The sequence below is a fragment of the Scyliorhinus torazame genome, chromosome 3 (genome assembly GCF_047496885.1).
Source record: "Scyliorhinus torazame isolate Kashiwa2021f chromosome 3, sScyTor2.1, whole genome shotgun sequence".
Classification (NCBI taxonomy): domain Eukaryota; kingdom Metazoa; phylum Chordata; class Chondrichthyes; order Carcharhiniformes; family Scyliorhinidae; genus Scyliorhinus; species Scyliorhinus torazame.
The window spans coordinates 238121433-238142305 of NC_092709.1; the positions used below are offsets into that span (position 1 = coordinate 238121433).

At 50.4% G+C, this 20873-nt stretch overlaps 1 protein-coding gene across 1 annotated transcript in view; it reads right to left on the reverse strand.

Annotated features, from left to right (window-relative positions):
- Positions 1 to 16013, reverse strand: part of LOC140409415 (transmembrane protease serine 9-like) — an 85086-nt gene extending 69073 nt beyond the window's left edge. The window contains exon 1 of the mRNA XM_072497855.1: positions 15953 to 16013. Within this exon, the coding sequence (XP_072353956.1) occupies positions 15953 to 16013 (61 nt within the window). The remainder of the gene's footprint in view (positions 1 to 15952) is intronic.
- Positions 16014 to 20873: the final 4860 nt, after the last annotated feature.

Sequence of the window (20873 nt, forward strand, 5' to 3'; positions counted from 1 at the left end):
TCAAAGTTTTTCTTCTTTTGTTATGGTACAACCTCGTTAGCATGCCACACCTGACATCGCCCCATGTATATAGTTACGCCACATGTACATGCTGTAAATATCTCGCACACACACCTTTAGCTGCACTCAGGACACATTCATATTTATAACCACGTAGGCACATAATCTTGTAAAAAAGGGGGGATGTCATGATATTCAAACACACACATCATGATAGATAGACAAACAGACCAATTAGCACACATAACACGACAGCCAATCACAGACAAGGGCAGACAGAGTATGAGACAAGAAACACGACACCTGGTGGACAGTCCATCTGGAGACAAGGACAAGGACAGGACCTGATTAACAAGAGACTCACACAGTCACCACGTGCTGAGTAACAAGACAGATCTGTAAATAACAAGTTGGAATAAAACTGCGTTGTACCAATCGCAACCGTGTTGGTTCATCTGTACATCAGAGCACCCAACACCACAGCAGCAGCGTCGGAAAGGCCACTACCTGTTTTTTCAGGAAGGCTCGTACTTGCAGATATTTAAAGGTGTTTCCTGGCGGCAGATTAAATTTGTCCTCTAGCGCCTTCAAACTGGGAAAGCTTCCGTCTATGAACAGATTACATAGATTACATAGAACATACAGTGCAGTAGGAGGCCATTCGGCCCATTGAGTCTGCACCGACCCACTTAAGCCCTCACTTCCACCCTATACCCATAACCCCTCCTAAACGTGTTGGATACTAAGGGCAATTTAGCATGGCCAAACCATCTAACCTGCACGTCTTTGGGCTGTGGGAGGAAACCGGAGCATCCGGAGGAAACCTACGCAGACACGGAGAACGTGCAGACTCCGCACAGACAGTGACCCAGCGGGGAATCGAAACTGGGATCATGGCGCTCTGAAGCCACAATGCTAGCCACTGTGCTACCGTGTTGGATCTCCCATCCTTCTGATGCCTGCCCTCTGCCAGCTCTGGAACCCACCATCCATCCTACCCGGGACAAACCTGTGGTTGTTGCATATCGGGGTCCAGAACGACGCTCCCTCCACCTTCTTGTACCTCCTCCACTGTCCCCAGATCCGCAGTGTCACCACCACCGCCGGACTTGTGGAGTAACGAGTCGGCGAGAACGGCAAAGGAGCCGTTATCAAAGCTCCCAGACTAGTACCTTTACATGACGCTGCCACCAGCTGTTCCCATGCTGCCCCCCCCATCGCCCACTTCCTAATCATAGCTATATTGGCCACCCAGTAGTAGTTGCGAAAGTTCAGCAGCGCCAACCGCCCCCCCCCGACTGTTCTCCAACAGCGATCTCCTTACTCGCGGGGTCTTATTCGCCCACACGAAGCCCGTAATGATCCTACTCGCCTGCTTAAAAAAGGCCTTAGGGATGAAAATGGGGAGGCACTGAAAGACAAACGAAAATCTGGGGAGGACTGTCATTTTCAGTTCTGCACCCTCCCTGCCAGTGACAGCGAGAGCAGGTCCCGCCTTTTAAAGTCCCCTTCCATTTGCTCCACCAACCGGGTCAGGTTGAGCTTGTGCAGGGCATCCCATTTCCTGGCCACCTGTATACCCAGGTAACGAAAACTTTTCTCTACCATCCTGAGCGGCAGCTCTTTCAGTCTCTCCTCCTGCCCCTTGGCCTGGATCATAAACAACTAGCTCTTTCCCATGATCAGTTTGTACCCTGAAAAACTACCAAAATCCCTCAGGATCCGCAGAATCTCCCCCATCCCCTCCCCAGGATCCTAAATGTACAGGAGCAAATCATCCGCGTATAGCGAGACCCGATCCCCCCCCCCCCCCCCCCCCCCCACCACCACCACCCCGAACCAGTCCCCGCCAGTTCCTCGAGGCTCTCAGCACCATAGCTAGCGGTTCTATAGCTGGGGCAAATAGTAACGGGGAGAGGGGACACCCCTGCCTCGTTCCCCGGTGAAGCTCGAAGTACCCCAACCTCAGCTGGTTTGTACATACACTTGCTACAGGCGCCTGGTACAGCAATTTCACCCAGTCAATAAAGCCCTCACCAAACCCTAACCTCCCCAGCGTTTCCCACAGGTACTCCCACTCCACCCGGTAAAAAGGCTTTCTCTGCGTCCAGCGCTGTTACCACCTCCGCCTCCCCTCCCTCTGAGGGCATCATAATAATATTCAAAAGTCTCTGGACATTGGTATTGAGTTGTCTGCCTTTAACAAACCCAGTCTGGTCTTCCTCGATCACCCCTGGGACGCAATCCTCAATTCTTGTGGCCAGAATCTTAGCTAGCAATTTGGCATCGACGTTTAAAAGCGAAATCGGCCTGTATGACCCGCAATGTTCCGGGTCCTTCCCTCGTTTAAGAATGAGTGAGATCAAGGCCTGTGACATTGTTGGGGGGAGGGTTCCTTTCTCTCTAGCCTCATTGAAGGTCCTCATCAGGAGTGGGCTCAATATTTCTGAATATTTCTTGTAGACTTCTACCTGGTAACTGTCCGGCCCCAGGGCTTTACCCGATTGCATGCCCTCTATACCCTTGACAATCTCCTCCAATTCAATCGGGGCCCCCAGCCCCTCCACCAGGTCCTCTTCCACCTTTGGAAACCTTAACTGGTCCAAAAATTGCCTCATCCTTCCGCTCCCGTCGGGGGCTCTGACTCGTATAGTTTACGAGAGAACTCCTTAAAGACTCTGTTCACCCCCCCTGGATCCAAGACCGTGTTACCCTCCTTATTCTTTACTCCCCCGATTTCCCTGGCTGCCTCCCTCTTTCGCAGTTGGTGTGCCAGCATTCTACTCGCTTTCTCCCCGTACTCATAGACTGCCCCCCTTGCCTTCCTCAGCTGTGCTACCGCTTTCCCTGTGGTCAGCAGTTCAAACTCCGCCTGCAGACTCCGCCGCTCCCTCAGTAGCCCCGCCTCGGGGGCCTCCGCATGTCTCCTGTCCACTCGGAGTATCTCCTCCACCAGTCTCTCCCTCTCCGCTCTTTCTCTCTTTTCCCTATGGGATCGAATTGAGATGAGTTCCCCTCTGACAACTTCCTTCAGAGCCTCCCAGACCTTTGCCACTGCTACCTCACCCGTATCATTTGTTTCCAGGTAGTCCTGGATGTCCCTGCTAATCCGCCCGCAAACCTCTTCGTCTGCCAGCAGCCCACATCCAGTCTCCAGAGTGGGCGCTGCCCTTAAGTCATTTTGCCTAGCATGCGTCTCATAATTTCCACATCATCCCAATTCGGAGCGTAGACAGTCACCAACACTACCCAGACCCCCTCCCACTTTCCACTCACCATTATATACCTGCCCCTCTTATCTGCCACAATTCTCCCAGCCTCGAATGCCACACCCTTACTGATCAGAATTGCTACCCCCCTGGTCTTCGAATCCAGCCCTGAATGGAACACCTGGCCTACTCATCCCTTTCTCAATCTTGTATGATCTGCGAGCTTTAAATGTGTCTCCTGAAGCTTGCTACGTCTGCCTTTAACCCCTTTAAATGTGCAAACACGTGTGCTCTTTTGACCGGCCCATTCAATCCCCTCACATTCCACGTGATCAGCCTGGTCGGGGAGCTAACCCCCCCACCCCGGCCGACAAGCCACCGCCCTTTTTTGGCCAACCTCGAGCCCGCGCCCTCCGCTTCTTCGAGCGCCCCCACAGGGAGCCACCGCCCCCGACCCTCAATTGGTACCGCGAAATTGATACCTCCTCTGTCAGCAAAGCAGCATCCCCCCTTCCTCTCACCCCCCCAACAGCCCCAAGACCCAAAACCCCCCGCCAAGCACCAGCTGAGCACTTGCTCACCCCCCACTATGCTCCCGAGAGTCAGCTGACCCATGCTGACCCCGGTAGCTCCCGCCCCTGGCGCCGATCAGACTGTCGCCTCATTGTCCGGACCCCTCTCCCCACATGAATAAACCAATTAAACTACCTCTCCAGCAGCATTGAGTAAATAGTAATACGAAACAAAAAATAAACAGAAGACTCTAACATTGCCCCATGAGGAGACACTTGTTGAACCAAGGCTCCAACTTCCCGAAAAATTGCACGAAGTACAGGGCCCCCTCCCCCCTCCGTATCTCAACTTTGCCGAAAACACTGCACCCTCCAGCCACCACCACAGCTCTTACACGCACCCAACAGTGTAAACAATCTTATATTAGAAACAGTACCAGGTTACCCAGCCCCACCGCCGCATTCCACCAAAGCTTAACTGTCCTTTAATTCGGGTCCAGCTTTTCTTGTTTGACGAATGACCACGCCTCGTCCGGCGTCTCAAAATATTGATGCCGTTCCTTGTACGTGACCCATTGCCTCGCTGGGTGTAGCATCCCAAATTTCACCCCCTTGCTGAAGAGAGTCGCCTTCACCCAGTTGAATCCAGCGCGCCTCTTGGCCAGCTCCGCACCCAGGTCCTGGTAGATGTGTATCACGCTGTTCTCCCACCTGCTGCTCCGTTCTTTTTTTGCCCACCGCAAGACAAGTTCCTTGTCCGAGAAGCGATGAAATCTCACCACCATGGCCCTCGGCGGTTCATTCGCCTTGGGCTTCCTTGCGAGGGCTTGGTGCACCCCGTGCAGCTCCAGGGGTTGAGGGAATACCCCCGTCCCTATCAGCGTCTCCGGCATCTTGGACACAAATGCTCCCGCATCCGACCCCTCCACACCTTCGGGGAGGCCCACAATTCTCAAGTTCTGTCCCCTGGACCTGTTTTCTAGGTCCTCCAGCCTCTCCTGCCACTTATTATGGAGGTCATCCTGCGCCTCCACCTTAAGGGCCAATACGACCAACTCGTCCTCATGGTCGGATAGCTTTTTCTCCATCTCCTTAATCGCTTTCCCTTGTGTCGCCTGAGTTGCGATCATTTGGTCTATTGATGCCTTCATCGGGGCCAGCATATCCTTTTTAAGATCAGCAAAGCAGCCCCTAAGGAACTCCTGTTGCTCCTGTGCCCACTGCGCCCATGCACCCTGGTCTATACCGGGCGCCATGCCATGCCTCGGTGCCCGCTCCTCACGCTTCTGTCTGTTGGGACTTAAACGCTTCACCCGGCCACTCCTGGTCCAGCTGTCCATACAACAGAGAGGGAATCCTTTTGGCAGTGTTCGCTTCACCAATCTGCCCCCAAAAGTCCGTGAAAACCCCTGAAAAAAAGGTCCGAGAGTCTGTTCCAGATAGGAGCTGCAGAATGTGCGAGCTACTCCTCCATGGCCGCCACTGGAAGTCTGTTCATTGCAGTGTTAATGTAAGACGGAGAATCACACCCATTGTCTCCGGCAGGGAACAAAGCGAGAATCCCGCCAGGTAGATTGGTGTGATCCACATCACAATCCACGCACACTTAGAGATTTTATTGGACCAGGGATGAATCGCGCCAAAGGACCCAAAGATGCTGGCAAGTCTGGAACCTCAGCGATTGGGGCAATCTTTTTAAAGGGCGCCCCTAACTCAGAATAACAATACAGCCAACCCCGCCTTCTCACTGGCAGCAAGTAAGCAACACCCTGCTATAGGCCCTCCTTCAGGGCCTTCCCTCAGGTCCCCTTATTTAAGTTCCCCCCCTTCAGCACACCTCTTCAGGCCAATGTCCGCCCCCCCGCCCCCAGTCCCCCAACCTGCTAGTGCCAGGTTGCATGTCCCTAACCATCTGAGGGCTAAAAAGGCCTCCCAGCTCCCTGGCATGGTCATCACTTCTGTCCAGAGAATTCAATAGTGGCTGTGAGAAGGTCCTCATTGAGGGCTCCTTTCACCTCAATGTCTGAGTGGTGCCAGCTGCTGTTATGATGGAAAGGTCCCTCCAATGTAGGCATACGACTCGGGCATCAGAGGTTAAAAATGATCCAGTCTAAAAAAATTGCTCTCAGACTGCACACCTGCTCTTCCTAGGAAGCACTCCAGACTTTAAAAAACCACAGCAAAATAAAGCACTCCAACTGTGCACCTGGTCTTTCCACCAAACAATTCGGATTGGATTGGACTTGTTTATTGTCACGTGTACTGAGGTACAGTGAGAAGTATTGTTCTGCGTACAGTAGAGGCAGATCATTCCGGACATGAAAAGAGAATACGTGGAGCAAACATAGAATACACAATGTAAATACTTAGACACAGGCGTTGGGTGAAGCATACAGGAGTGTAGTACAACTCAGTAGAGAAGATTTGTGAAGGTATCAGATCAGTCCATAAGAAGGTCATTTAGGAGTCTGGTAACAGCAAGAAAGAAACTGTTTTTGAATCTGTTAGTGCGTGTTCTCAGACTTTTGTATATCCTGCCTGATGGAAGAAGCTGGAAGAGTGAATAAGCCGGGTGAGGTCTTTGATTATGCTGCCCGCTTTCCCAAGGCAGCGGGAGATTCAAATTCGAAAAAAGTCCCTCCATGGATAAAATGTGATCAGACAGGGCATTGCCAAATTTAGGAAGCACTTCAGATTCAATGGACCATGAATGGTATAAAAACAAACAAAGCTAATCCCCCTTTGAGAAGCCTTCAGCTGCCAATCAAGAGGATTGTAAAAGTCAATTCAAGCACAAAGGGATTAAAGCAGGCATATATCAACAGTAAAACCACAGAGGCTTGTAAAAATTATAAAGTGTGAAATTAAATGCAAAAAAACAAGTATAAAGGGATAAAAGCAGGCATACTGCAACAGTGAAACCACAGAGCCTGTTGAAACTTCAAGGGGAGTGAAATGGTATCTAAAGAATCAAGTACAAAGGGATAAAAGAGGGCATGCTGCAACAGTGAAACAACAGAGCCTATTGAAACTTCAAGGAAATGCTTCTCCAAGAAGCAAGCTGAGGAATGTCTCTGTCCTGTGAGAGGATTTTAGGACAGATATGTTGCAGCTGTGCTTTGCCCTGTTATGGGGCGTTAAACATGAAAGAAAGGACTTCCGGTTGCGGCAGGGATGAGCTAGCCGCACGTTTCGGCGGCTCCAGCTCCGACGGAACTTCGAGCTCTTTTAAGAGCCCCAACGGGGACTTGGACGGCCGTAAAACCCGGTGCGAGGCGCGAGGGAAGGGAGCCCCCCCCCGAAAGACGGAGGGAAAAACCGGCGCCGGCGGCTGCAGCCCGAAGAATCTGCAGCCAGAAGATCAGAGAGAGAGAGAGAGGGAGTGAAACAAAATGGCGGCGGAGAAACCACAGGTGACATGGGGGCCTGAGCAGGACGAGGTGGTGAGACGGTGCGTGGACCTGCTGAAGAAGGAGGTAATGACCCCGTTGTTACAGGCAATTGAGGGGCTTAAGGAGACTTTAAAGACCCAGGAGACGGAACTTCGCGTGGTGGAGCAGAAGGTGTCAGGTATTGAGGATGAGGTCCTGGGCCTGGCGGTCAAGACTCAGACGCACGAGGCACTTCATAAAAAGTGTGCTGATAGGATTGAGGCCCTTGAAAATGGAGCGCGAAGGAAGAACCTTAGGGTACTAGGTCTCCCGGAGGGTGTGGAAGGAGTGGACTGTGGAGCGTACGCAAGTAAGATGCTGAGCTCACTGATGGGTGCTGAGGCCCCTGCGGGCCCCATGGAGGTGGAGTGGGCAAATCGGATCCCGGCGAGAAGACCAAAAGCGGGAGAACCACCGAGGGCGATAATTGTGCGATTCTACCGCCTTAAGGACAGAGAAGAGGTCCTGAGATGGGCCAAAAAGGTGCGGAGTAGCAGATGGGAGAATGCGGTGGTAAGGATCTACCAGGATTGGAGTGCGGAGGTGGCGAGAAGGAGGGCGAGCTTCAACCGAGCCAAAGAGGTTTTGCACAAAAGGAAGGTGAAGTTTGGGATGCTGCAGCTGGCAAGACTATGGGTCACGCATCAGGAGAGACATTATTATTTCGAGACGGCGGAGGAAGCATGGTCCTTCATCAATGAAGAGAAACTGGACCGGAACTGAGGGACTGATGCTGCAGGGAACTGTTATTGTTGTTATTATTGTTTTTGTTAATGGGATGGTGAAAGTTAAGCGAGAAGTAAACAGGGAAGGGGGGGGGGCACTGGGGAAATGTGGGCGCCGGTGAGGGGGGAGAGGCGGGACATAGTCAGAGAATGGGGAAGGAGAGGGGGAGGGGAAAGGGAGCTGCGCCATAAGAGGCGGGACAGGTAAAGGGATGTTCCCGCGCCAGAAAGAATAAGGCGGGAAAATAGGCGCAAGGCGGATGGGAGTTCCCTCACACCGGTGGGGGCCGAGGAGCGAGCAGGAGTAGCCGGGGTCAGTTGAAGTCAGCTGACTTACGGAAGTGATATGGGGGGAGCAATCAAGCTAGATAGGGATCTAGCGGGGGGGGGGGGGGGGGGGGGGGGAGGGGACAACTGGGTTGCTGCTGCGGAAATCCAAAAGGAAATGGCTAAAGAGAAGGTGGTCGGGGGCGGAATGCGACACTGGGGCAGCGAGCGGGAGCGCGGAGGCGGGATATGGGACTGGCCTAGAGAAGGTAATGGCTAGTCGACACGGGAGGGGGCAGGTAGCCCCCCAGTGAGGCTGATCACGTGGAACGTGAGAGGCCTGAATGGGCCGATAAAAAGGGCCCGAGCGCTCGCGCATTTGAAAGGACTAAGGGCAGATGTGGTTATGCTCCAAGAGACGCACCTAAAGGTGGCGGACCAAGTTAGGCTAAGGAAAGGATGGGTGGGACAGGTGTTCCACTCAGGACTGGACGCAAAGAACAGAGGGGTGGCCATTTTGGTGGGGAAACGGGTAGCATTTGAAGCAAAGAACATCGTAGCAGATAGTGGAGGTAGATATGTAATGGTGAGTGGTAGGCTGGAGGGAATGGAGGTCGTGTTGGTTAATGTGTATGCCCCAAATTGGGACGATGCGGGGTTCATGAGACGGATGCTGGGGCGTATTCCGGACCTGGAGGCAGGAAATTTGATTTTAGGAGGGGACTTCAATACGGTGCTGGACCCGGGGCTAGATAGATCCAGCTCAAGGACTGGAAGAAGGCCGGCAGCGGCCAAGGTACTTAAGGGGTTTATGGACCAAATGGGGGGAGTGGATCCATGGCGATTTCTTAGACCCAGGGCTAGGGAGTATTCCTTCTTCTCCCACGTCCATAAAGTGTACTCCCGGATAGATGTTTTTGTTCTAGGAAGGTCGTTGATCTCTAGGGTGGAAGAAGCTGAATACTCAGCCATAGCGGTTTCGGATCATGCCCCACACTGGGTGGACCTGGAAGTAGGAGAGGACAGGGAGCAGAGAACACTCTGGCGATTAGATGTGGGACTGATGGCGGATGAGGGAGTGTATGCAAGAGTGAGGGGGTGTATCGAGAGATACCTGGAGGTCAATGACGACGGCGAGGTCCCTGTGGGAGTGGTCTGGGAAGCACTAAAAGCGGTGGTCAGAGGAGAGCTGATTTCTATTGGGGCCCACAAAAGGAAAACAGAGGCCAAGGAAAGGGATAGATTACTGGGGGAGATTTTAAGGGTGGACAGGGAATTTGCAGAGACCCCTGAGGAGGAGCTGTACAGGGAGAGGAGACGACTCCAGACCGAGTTTGACCTTCTGACCACCAGAAAGGCGGAGATACTGTGGAGGAAAGCACAGGGGAGGAGGTATGAATATGGGGAAAAGGCTAGTCGCCTGTTGGCGCACCAACTGCGAAAGAGGGCAGCAGCGAGGGAGATAGGAGGAATTAGGGATGAAAGGGGAGACACCGTGCGAAGGGCAGGAAAGATAAATGAGGTGTTTAAGACCTTTTATGAAGAACTGTATAGGTCTCAGCCCCCAGAGGGAGAGGAGGGGATGCGGCAGTTCCTGGACCAGTTGAGGTTCCCGAAAGTGGAGGACCAGGCGGTGGCAGGCCTGGGGGCGCCGATTGAGGTGGACGAGGTTATTAAGGGACTGGGAAGCATGCAAGCAGGGAAGGCCCCGGGGCCAGACGGGTTCCCGGTGGAATTCTACAGAAAATATGTGGACTTGTTGGCCCCGTTGTTGGCGAGGACGTTCAATGAGGCCAGGGAAGGGGGGACACTACCCCCGACAATGTCGGAGGCGACGATATCGCTAATTTTGAAGAGGGACAAAGATCCGATGCAGTGTGGGTCCTATAGACCTATTTCACTATTGAACGTGGACGCCAAACTGCTAGCAAAGGTGCTGGCATCGAGGATAGAGGACTGTGTCCCAGGGGTGGTGCACGAAGACCAGACAGGGTTCGTAAAAGGGAGACAATTGAATGTTAACGTGCGACGGCTATTAGGGGTGATAATGATGCCCTCAGTGGAGGGGGAGGCAGAGATAGTGACGGCAATGGACGCAGAGAAGGCATTTGATAGGGTGGAGTGGGAGTATTTATGGGAAGTGTTAAGGAGGTTTGGGTTTGGGAACGGATTTATTCGCTGGGTTAGACTACTTTATGGGGCACCAACGGCAAGCGTAGTTACAGGTCGACATAGATCGGAGTATTTCCGATTATATAGGGGAACAAGACAGGGATGCCCGCTGTCTCCATTGTTGTTTGCGCTGGCAATTGAACCTCTGGCCATGGCGCTGAGAGACTCCAGGAAATGGAGAGGGGTGACTAGAGGGAGAGAAGAACACCGAGTCTCGTTATACGCGGATGACCTATTGCTATACGTGCCGGACCCAGCGGGGGGGATGATAGAGGTTATGCGAATCTTGAGGAGGTTCGGGGAATTTTCGGGGTATAGGTTAAACATGGGGAAGAGTGAATTATATGTGATACATCCAGGGGACCAGAGTAGAGAGATAGAAGGCTTACCGCTAAGGAAAGTGGAAAGAAACTTCCGATACTTGGGGATTCAAATCGCTAGGAGCTGGGGAACCTTGCACAGACTTAATCTGACACGGTTGGTAGAACAAATGGAGGAGGACTTTAGGAGGTGGGACATGCAGCCTTTATCGCTGGCGGGCAGGGTGCAGGCAATTAAGATGATGGTCCTCCCGAGGTTCTTATTTGTATTTCAATGTCTCCCGATTATAATCACCAGGACCTTTTTTAATAAAATAGATAGGAGCATTACGAGCTTTGTGTGGGCAGGGAAAGTTCCGAGAGTAAGGAGGGGGTTCCTGCAGCGCAGTAGGGACAGAGGAGGACTGGCACTACCGAACGTGGGAGATTATTATTGGGCCGCCAATGTGGCAATGATATGTAGATGGATGATGGAGGGTGAGGGAGCGGAGTGGAAAAGGCTGGAGAGAAGGTCCTGTAAAGGGACGAGTCTAGAGGCGCTGGTGACGGCGCCGCTCCCGTTCTCACCGAAAAAGTACACCACGAACCCGGTGGTGGCGACAACACTGAACATATGGGGACAGTGGAGGCGACAGAGAGGGGTGCGGGGAGCCCTGGTGGGGTCCCCTATCAGGAACAACCATAGGTTCGCCCCAGGAAGAATGGATGGAGGATTTCAGAGCTGGTACCAGTTGGGAATTAGCAAGGTGGGAGATTTATTCATTGATGGGACTTTTGCGAGCTTGGGAGCACTGGAGGAAAAGTATAAGTTACCCCGGGGGTATTTCTTGAGATATATGCAGGTGAGGGCGTTTATTAGACAACAGGTGAGGGAATTTCCGCGGCTCCCGACACAGGGGATACAGGACAGGGTGCTTTCAGGGGTGTGGGTCGGAGAGGGCAAGGTGTCAGAGATTTGTAGAGAGATGAGGGAAGAGGGGGAGGAGTCGGTGGGCGAACTAAAAAGAAAGTGGGAAGAAGAATTAGGGGAGGAGATAGAGGAGGGTATGTGGGCTGATGCCCTAAGCAGGGTAAATTCCTCTTCCTCATGCGCCAGGCTTAGCCTGATTCAATTTAAGGTGCTACATAGAGCACACATAACGGGGGCAAGATTGAGCAGGTTCTTTGGAGTGGAGGACAAATGTGGGAGGTGTGGCGGGAGCCCGGCAAACCATGCACATATGTTTTGGGCGTGCCCGGCACTGGAAGGGTATTGGAAGGGAGTGACGGCAGTGATTTCGCAGGTGGTGAAGGCCCAGGTCAAACCAGGCTGGGGGTTAGCTCTATTTGGAGTTGCGGAAGAGCCGGGAGTGCAGGAGGCGAAAGAGGCCGATGTCGTGGCCTTTGCGTCCCTCGTAGCCCGGCGCAGGATCCTACTCATGTGGAAGGAGGCAAAACCCCCCGGACTGGAGGCCTGGGTAAACGATATGGCGGGGTTCATTAAACTGGAGCAGATAAAGTTTGCCCTGAGAGGATCGGCTCAAGGGTTCACCAGGCGGTGGCAGCCATTTCTCGACTACCTAGGGGAACGTTAGAGGGAAGACAGATGACCAGCAGCAGCAACCCAGGGGGGAGGGGGGGGGGGGGAGGCAGTTGAGTATAGGGCAATAGAGTACGAGGTTTTGTTACTTGTATATTATTACTACTATCATTACTATTGTTAAAAAGTTTAAAAATTTCTGTTTTGTTACTGTTATCGTTTCGCTTGTTTTGTAAGCGGGAAAAATGTTGCTCAGGGAAAAAAATTTCAATAAAATATATTTAAAAAAAAAACATGAAAGAAAGGAGGCTTCAAGATTTCACAGACCCAAAGCAATCCCAAATCTAGGGGAAACCTCTTACCTGCCCCCTCCAGCCCAGCCCAGCCCATCAATCCCAGCTGCCTTGAAGGACGACCTCCGCTCCACCACAGCACCTGGCCAGCAACTGCTGTGCCCCTCAGCTCACTGGAAGTAAATGGAGAGGGGTACTCACCTCCTTGTTCCCCCTCAGAGCTCATGACACCTGATCCCCGTTTTAAGGGACAATAATGACTCACGCCCGGGTAATGTCCCACTGGAGGAGACAGGAGAATACTGGGAGGCCACTGCATTTGACTTTAATCTCACTAATGAGCTCAGGTGAGTGCATCGCAAAGAGGGAGAGGATCATGACCAAATGGTACACAGGCAGTGCACCTTGGCAATGCCCCCTACCATTGCCCTGGTATTGCCCACTGGTACTGTCCAGGCACTCACCTGGTACTTCCCATGTACTGACCAGGCAGTGCCCTGTGGTGGGACCGGGGTGGGGGTTGGATCCCATTTTAACTCTTGTAGATCAGGGCTGCCTTTAAAAATGGCGTCCCGATCTTAAAAAAACAAATTTGCTCTCACGGTGGACTCAGTGAGAGCCAGTGTGACATTATGAGGCTCGCCCCTTCACATTTTCTGCACTATGTTCCTGGTAAGCAACGCCGCCCCCCCCCCCCCCTTTCCTGGTCCAGTCCCTGGCAGGACCAACTTGGCACCTGGGCATACTGGCACAGTCAGCCTGTCAGTGCCTCTGCCAGGCTTGGAGTGCCAAAGCCTGCCCTGTCCCCAACCACCCGGAACATCTAATGGTCTGGGAGACACCCCAGGTACCATTATGATTGGCCCACGTTTGTGGAAACCTGTAGTAAATGACGCCCTTGCGAGATCTCCCAGGCATATCCTTTAGACCCCAGGAGAATCCCGCGAACGGATATTTAAATAAGCCTAATGGCGAAATTAAATATGCTGATCTGGACCACATCCAGTGATCATGAGAGGCCTCACGCGAGAGTTAACAAGCCCATCCTGATGAGGCCGTTAAATCGTTCCCTCCTAGTCTTCATAGTACAAAAGGAAATCTGAAAAGCAGCTGGCCAGGACCTTTCCTGCCCCACAATCCACTTTCTCAGAGGTTTGGACAGGTGGGGAATTACAGTTGGGTCAATTGATCATAGAACCAAAGAATGGTCACAGCTGATAAAGATGCCATTCAGCCTCTCACGTCTGTGTTAGCCTTCTGAAGGGACACTTTATCTAGTGCCTCTTCCCTGCTATTTCCCTGTAGCCCTGCACATTTTTCCTATTTAGATAATGATACAATTCCTTTTTGAATTCCTCGATTGAATTTGCCACCTCCCAGGCGGTGCATTCCAGATCCTGACCACTTGCAACATGAAAAAGTTATTCCTCATGACACTATTGCTTCTTTTGCCACCTGTGCCATCTGGTACTTAATCTTTTACCAATGGATATCTACTCTGTTCAGACCCCTCATGATTTTGAATACCCCTATCAAATTTCACCTCAACCTTCTCTTCTCCAAGGAGAGCAGTTCCAACTTCTTCAATCTTTCTACTTAACTGAGTTTCCTCATCCCTGGAACCATTCTTGTGATTTTTTTTCTGCACTCTCTTCAATGTATTCACATCCTCCCTAAACTGTTGCACCCAGAACTGGACACAATGTTCCAGCTGAGGCCTAACCAACATTTGATAACAGGTTTGACATAACTTTCTTGCTTTGGTTTCTAAGCCCCTATTTATCAAGCCATGATGTTGCTTGTTTTATTAACTCACTCTCAACCTGTTCTGCCACCTTGTATGAGTTATACACATATACACCCAGGTTCCCAGATCCACTTTAGAATTGTACCCTTTATTTTATTGGTTCTCTGTGTTTTCTCCTACCAAAGTGGATACTTCATTTTTCTCTGTATTAAATTTCACCTGCCACTAGTCCATCCATTCCAACAACCTATCTATGTCCTTTTGAAGCTCTACAGTATTCTCGTCACAGAGCACACTTCATGTTTAGTGTCATCTGTAAATTTTGAAATTGTGTGCTGTACACCAAGGTACAGGTCATTAGCATATATTAGGAAGAGCACGAGTCCTAACATCAATCTCTGGGGAGCTCCAATAATCTTCCTCCAGTCTGGAAAACAACTTATTAGCACTACTCTCTGCTTCCCCGCCAATGTTGTATGCATATTGCTGCTGTCCCTTAATTCCAAGAACTCTCATTTTGCTTAATTGTCTGTTGTGTGGCACTTTATTAAATACCTTCTGGACATCCATGTACACCACCTCAACAACATTACCCTCAGCAAATGTCTCTGTTACCTCATCAAGAAACTACAGCAATTTAGTTAAACGTAATAACAAATCCATGCCCGAAGTGATTATTCATTTTTTTCCTGAATTAACCTTCCTCACCAATGAGGGTTAGCTACCAGCCTGACTGACAGGCTGATCTTTACACCCTTTTTTGAACAAAGATATAACTTTCCCAATCGTCCAGTCTCTAGCACCTTCCTGAGTCTAAGGAAGGGTGAAAAATTATGGTCAGTGCTTCCGCAATTTCCATTCTCACTTCCCTCAGTATAGTTGGATTCACCTTGCCCAGTCTTGGTGCCTTATGAACTTTAAGTACAGGCAGTCTATCCAATATCTCCTCATTATCAATTTTAAACCCTCAAACTCAAATAAGATGAGAGAGAGAGAGCGAGAGTGGGCTCATTCAACATCACTTGTTTACAATATCACACAAAGTTATAATTCCCCTTTGTGAAACTGAAATCTGTAAATTGGATGGGCATTTAAAGTAAATAAACTTGCAGGATCGGGAGCTAAGAGTAGGGATTGGAAATGGTTGAATTGCTATGCACCAAATTGACTCCTTCAGTGCCGTAATCACAATTCTACAGAATAACGGAAAACACAAAGTTATTTCTGGTGAATATAATCAATAGATAGATTTATCAATTTATCAGACAGGTTGGCAGCATTTTACTTCTCTTTACAACATTTTCTGAGACAGTTTACTTCGTTTGAAAAATATTTGTGCATTTCTTAAAAGTAATGCTGGGAAGTAGATATTTATTACAAAAATACAAAAGCAAAATGCTGCAAATGCTGAACATCTGAAATAAAAACAAAAACTGTTGTAAGTTCTCAATAGGTCAGGCAGCATCTGTGGAGATAAACTGATTTAATATTTCAGGTCAAAATGATGTTTCATCAGGACACAAAACACACAGTGTCGAGGTTATCTCAACCTGTAGTGTCAACTTTAGGTATCTCTAATAGTAAATATAGTAAATATAGTAAGGAATACATTTTAATATATTAATATGTCAGGCACTGAGAGTTTAGGTTAATTATGATAAAAATTCTTGACACATCCTTCTTACCACTTAAGGATCATCACAATACATCCTAATATAATTGTACAAAGTATAAAAGTTGCTTATTTTGTTACTTACAGACTGGAGTTAGGGAAGCCACAATTGAAGAAATGAGCAGGGTATATTGCAATGATTTCATTGTAGCTTCTAATGTGTTTACAAGTGAATCTCTCGTATAATTTATATCAAACTCAAAGGGATGTGGTTTGTTCTCTTTGATGACATCTTTAAGAAGCTTAACCCTCCCTGTTGCGAACCTATTCCATTTACAGAAAGCAACATGACAGAACCCAAAGCTGATCAGAGCATCGTAACAAATATTAAAACATCAGTGAGAGGAAACTGGGGTTTCACTGAGGTTATTTTAAATATTTGAATCAATAATCATACATATTTTTCTAAAATCTTTATTGTCACAAGTACGCTTACATTAACACTGCAATGAAGTTACTGTGAAAATCCCCTGGTCACCACATTCCGGCGCCTGTTCAGTTCCACTGAGGGAGAATTCAGAATGTCCAATTCACCTAACAGCACGTCTTTCGGGACTTGTGGGAGGAAACGGGAGAACCCAGAGGAAACCCACGCAGACACGGGGAGAACGTGCAGACTCCACACAGACAGTAACCCAAGCCAGGAATCGAACCAGAGACCCAGGAGCTGTGAAGCCAGTGCTAATCACTGCACTGCCGTGCTGCCCTGTACTTTGAAGTTGAATATTTTGAATTTTCAATGAAACAATCTGATGACACATATGACAGATGGGCCCCATGTGGCCGTAGGTTGCCCACCACTGGTTCATAGAGAAGTGAATACTCTCCGTTAGGGCAGGGAAGCACGCCTCCACGCTTGATAAAATTCTCTTTCCCTTTCTTGTTAATCTTCTCAAAAAATTCAATTAAGGTAGCCAGACATCACCTTCCCATAACAAATCCATTCGAAATGTCCTTCATTAATCCGGGCCTTTCTAAATGATGGATTATATTTTCCCGCAGAAACCTTTCCCATATTTTACTCACCTAATTGGCTTGCATTTACTTGGGCTCACACTTCCTCTTTCGTTAAATAAAAGTACAACGTGAGCAAATCACCAGCATTCTTGCACAATACCTGTAGTCTGGGAAATAATGGTCAGAGCCACCTCTATTTCTTCCCTTGCCGGGATACATTTAATCGGGTCTGGTGATAAACAAACTTTCCAGGATGGTAAAGCCGTTCATACTTCCTTCCTCACGGTGTTTATTCCATCCAATATTAACTATGATGCCTTTATTAACCGCTTCTGTTGTGAACACAGATGCAATGTATTCATTAAGGACTCTGCCCATGAACCATAGATTTGAGCTAGGGAAGTGGGATGGACATTTCTGGAGATGGGAAGAGCAAGGAATTAGGACACTAAAAGATTTGTGTCTTGGGGGTCGGTTTGCAGGATTGAAGGAGCTGGGTGCAAACTATGGGCTGGAGCAGTGGGAAATATTTAGATACATGCAGGTTCGAGACTTTGCCAGAAAGGAGATACAGAGCTTCCCAGTAGAGCTGGCTTCCACATTGCTGGAGGAGGTGCTGATGACTGGGGAACTGAAGAAGGGTGCAGTGTCGGTGGTTTACGGAGCTATATTGGAAGAGGAGAAGACACTGCTGGAAGGGATCAAGGCAAAGTGGGAGGAAAAGTTGGGAGAGGGCATGGAGGAGGGGTTCTGGTGTGACGTGCTCTGGAGGGTGAATGCCTCCACCGCGTGTGTGAGGTTGGGGCTGATACTGCTAAAGGTGGTGTATAGAACACACCTTACAAGGGCGAGGGTGAGCCGGCACTTTGAGGGTGTAGAAGATGTGTGTGGACATTTTGGTCCTGTCCAAAGCTGGAGGATTACTGGAAGGAGGTTTCTGGGGTAATTTCTAAAGTGGTGCACGTGAAACTGGACCCGGGCCCACAGGAGGCCATATTCAGGGTGTCGGACCATCCAGGGTTGGAAACGGGTGCAGAGGTAGATGTGGTAGCCTTTGCCTCATTGATCGTCCGAAGGTGGATCCTGTTAGAGTGGAGATCAACCTCTCCACCCTGTGCCCTGGCGTGGCGGGGGACCTGCTGGAATTCTTGACGCTTGAGAAGGTCAAATTTGAACTGAGAGGAAGGATGGAGGGGTTTTACAATTCATGGGCGTTATTCATTAAGCACTTTCGAGAATTGGATTACATCGAACATTAGGGGTGGTGGGGGCTGGGAGGGTTGGGGGGAGGGGGACTGTATGTGTTAATGGTGACAATGGGTGATTCCTGATTCCTTTTTGTCAGTTGTTTATGTTAACATGCGGGCTAATGTCTGGGGTTTGGTGGGAGGATGGGATCGTTGTTATTGATGTGGGGATTGACATTGCATTCGTTACTGATTATTGTTTATTGTTGGGTGTAAATTTGGGAGAAAATGTGAAAAAGGAGGACAATAAACATATTTTTAAAAAAAAGAACTTTGCCCAGGTCTTCCTCTTCTACCCTTTTCTTGATTGTCGTTTTGCTCTGTATGTATTTATAAATTATCTTTGGGTTTTCCTTGACTTTACTTGCCAATATCTTTTCATGCCCTCTCTTTGCTTTCGCAATTTTCCTTTTAATTTCACCCCTGACCTTTCTTTTTTAAAAAATAATTTTTATTAAAGGTTTTTATAAAATATCAATAACAAAATGAGAAGAAAAAAGAACGCAACAGGGGTAAGTACAAAACACAATCTAAAAAAGCAACCCCCCAAACCCCTCCCCCCGTACCTAAATAATAAATTAACATTAACACCCCGACTTAAGACAACAGGTGTATACACCCCCTCAGACCCTTCCAGTGTAAATAACATGAACAAAAATAAAGTAAACCTCCCCCCCACCCCCCCGAGCTGCTGCTGCCATTGACCAATGTCTATCATTCTGCCAGAAAGTCGAAGAACGGTTGCCACTGCCTAAAGAACCCTTGTACCGACCCTCTCAAGGCGAATTTCACCCTCTCCAATTTAATGAACCCTGCCATATCGCTGATCCAGGATTCCACACTTGGGGGCCTCGTATTTTTCCACTGAAGTAGAATCCTTCGCCAGGCTACCAGGGACGCAAAGGCCAGAGTTCCAGCCTCTGCCACCCCAAATATTGCGAGACACCAGCCCGGTTTGACCCTGGATCCTACCACCCTCGACACTGTCCTCGCTACGCCCTTCCAAAATTCCTCCAGCGCTGGGCATGCCCAGAACAAATGGGTGTGATTTGCTGGGCTCTCTGAGCACCTAACACACCTGTCCTCACCCCCAAAGAATCTGCTCATCCTTGTCCCGGTCATGTGTGCCCTGTGCAGCACCTTAAACTGTATGAGGCTGAGCCTCGCCCATGAAGAGGAAGAGTTCACCCTCCATAGGGCATCTGCCCACGTCCCCTCTTCGATCTCCTCTCCCAACTCCTCCTCCCACTTACCTTTCAACTCCACCACCGAGGCCTCCACCTCCTCCTGCATCACCTGGTAAGTTTCCGAGATCTTCCCCACTCCCACCCACCCCCCCGAGAGCACCCTGTCCTGTACTGTGTGTGGCAGTAGCCGTGGGAATTCCACCACCTGCCGTCTGGCAAACGCCCTTACCTGTAAGTACCTGAAGGTGTTCCCTGGGGAAGCCCGTTCTTCTCCTCCAGCTCACCCAAGCTCGCGAACTTCCTGTCCACAAACAGGTCCCCTAACTTTCGTATGCCTGCCCTGTGCCACCCCTAAAACCTTCCACCTGTTCTTCCTGGGGCGAACTGGTGGTTCCCCCGTAATGGGGTCCACGCCGCGGCCCTAACTTCCCCCCTGTGCCGCCTCCACTGCCCCCAAATTTTGAGGGCCGCCACCACCACCGGGCTCGTGGTATACCTCCTTGGAGGGAGCGGCAGCGGCGCCGTTGCCAGCGCCCCCAGACTCGTACCCACACAGGACGCCGTCTCCAGCCTCTTCCATGCAGCCCCCTCCCCCTCCATCACCCACTTGCGCACCATTGTCGCATTGGCGGCCCAGTAGTACCCACAGAGGTCTTCTCCGCTCCAGGAACACCCTTCTCACCCTCGGAGTCCCTCGCGCCCACACAAACCCCATTATACTCCTGTTAACCCGCCTGAAAAAAGCCTTCGGGATAAACACGGGGAGGCACTGGAAGAGGAACAAAAACCTTGGGAGCACCGTCATTTTGATTGACTGCACCCTACCCGCCAGGGACAGCGGCAACGCGTCCCACCTCTTGAACTCCTCCTCCATTTGCTCCACCAGCCTTGTAAAGTTAAGCCTATGCAGGGCCCCCCAGCTCCTGGCCACCTGGACCCCCAAATATCTGAAACTCCTCTCCGCCCTTTTTAGTGGGAGCTCGCTAATCCCCCTCTCCTGGTCCCCTAGCTGAACTACGAACAGCTCGCTCTTCCCCATATTGAGCTTGTACCCCGAAAAGTCCCCGAATTCCCTAAGCATCCTCATTACCTCTGGCATTCCTCCCACCGGGTCCGCCACATACAGCAGTAGGTCGTCCGCATAAAGCGACACCCTGTGCTCCTCCCCACCCCGCACCAACCCCCTCCAGTTCCTCGACTCTCTCAGTGCCATAGCCAGGGGGTCAATCGCCAGTGCGAAGAGCAGGGGGCACAGGGGACACCCCTGTCTCGTCCCTCGGTGCAACCGAAAGTACTCGAACCTCCTCCTATTTGTGGCCACACTCGCCATCGGGACCTCGTACAACAGCCTAACCCACCTGACAAACCCCTCTCCAAACCCGAACCTCTACAGCACCTCCCACAGGTACCCCACTCTACCCTATCGAAGGCTTTCTCAGCGTCCATCGCCACCACTATCTCCGCCTCCCCCTCCCTCGCCGGCATCATGATAACGTTCAAAAGCCTCCGCACATTCGCGTTCAACTGTCTCCCCTTCACAAACCCCGTCTGGTCTTCATGGATGATCTGCGGCACACAATCCTCAATCCTCGTGGCTAAGATCTTCGCCAGCACC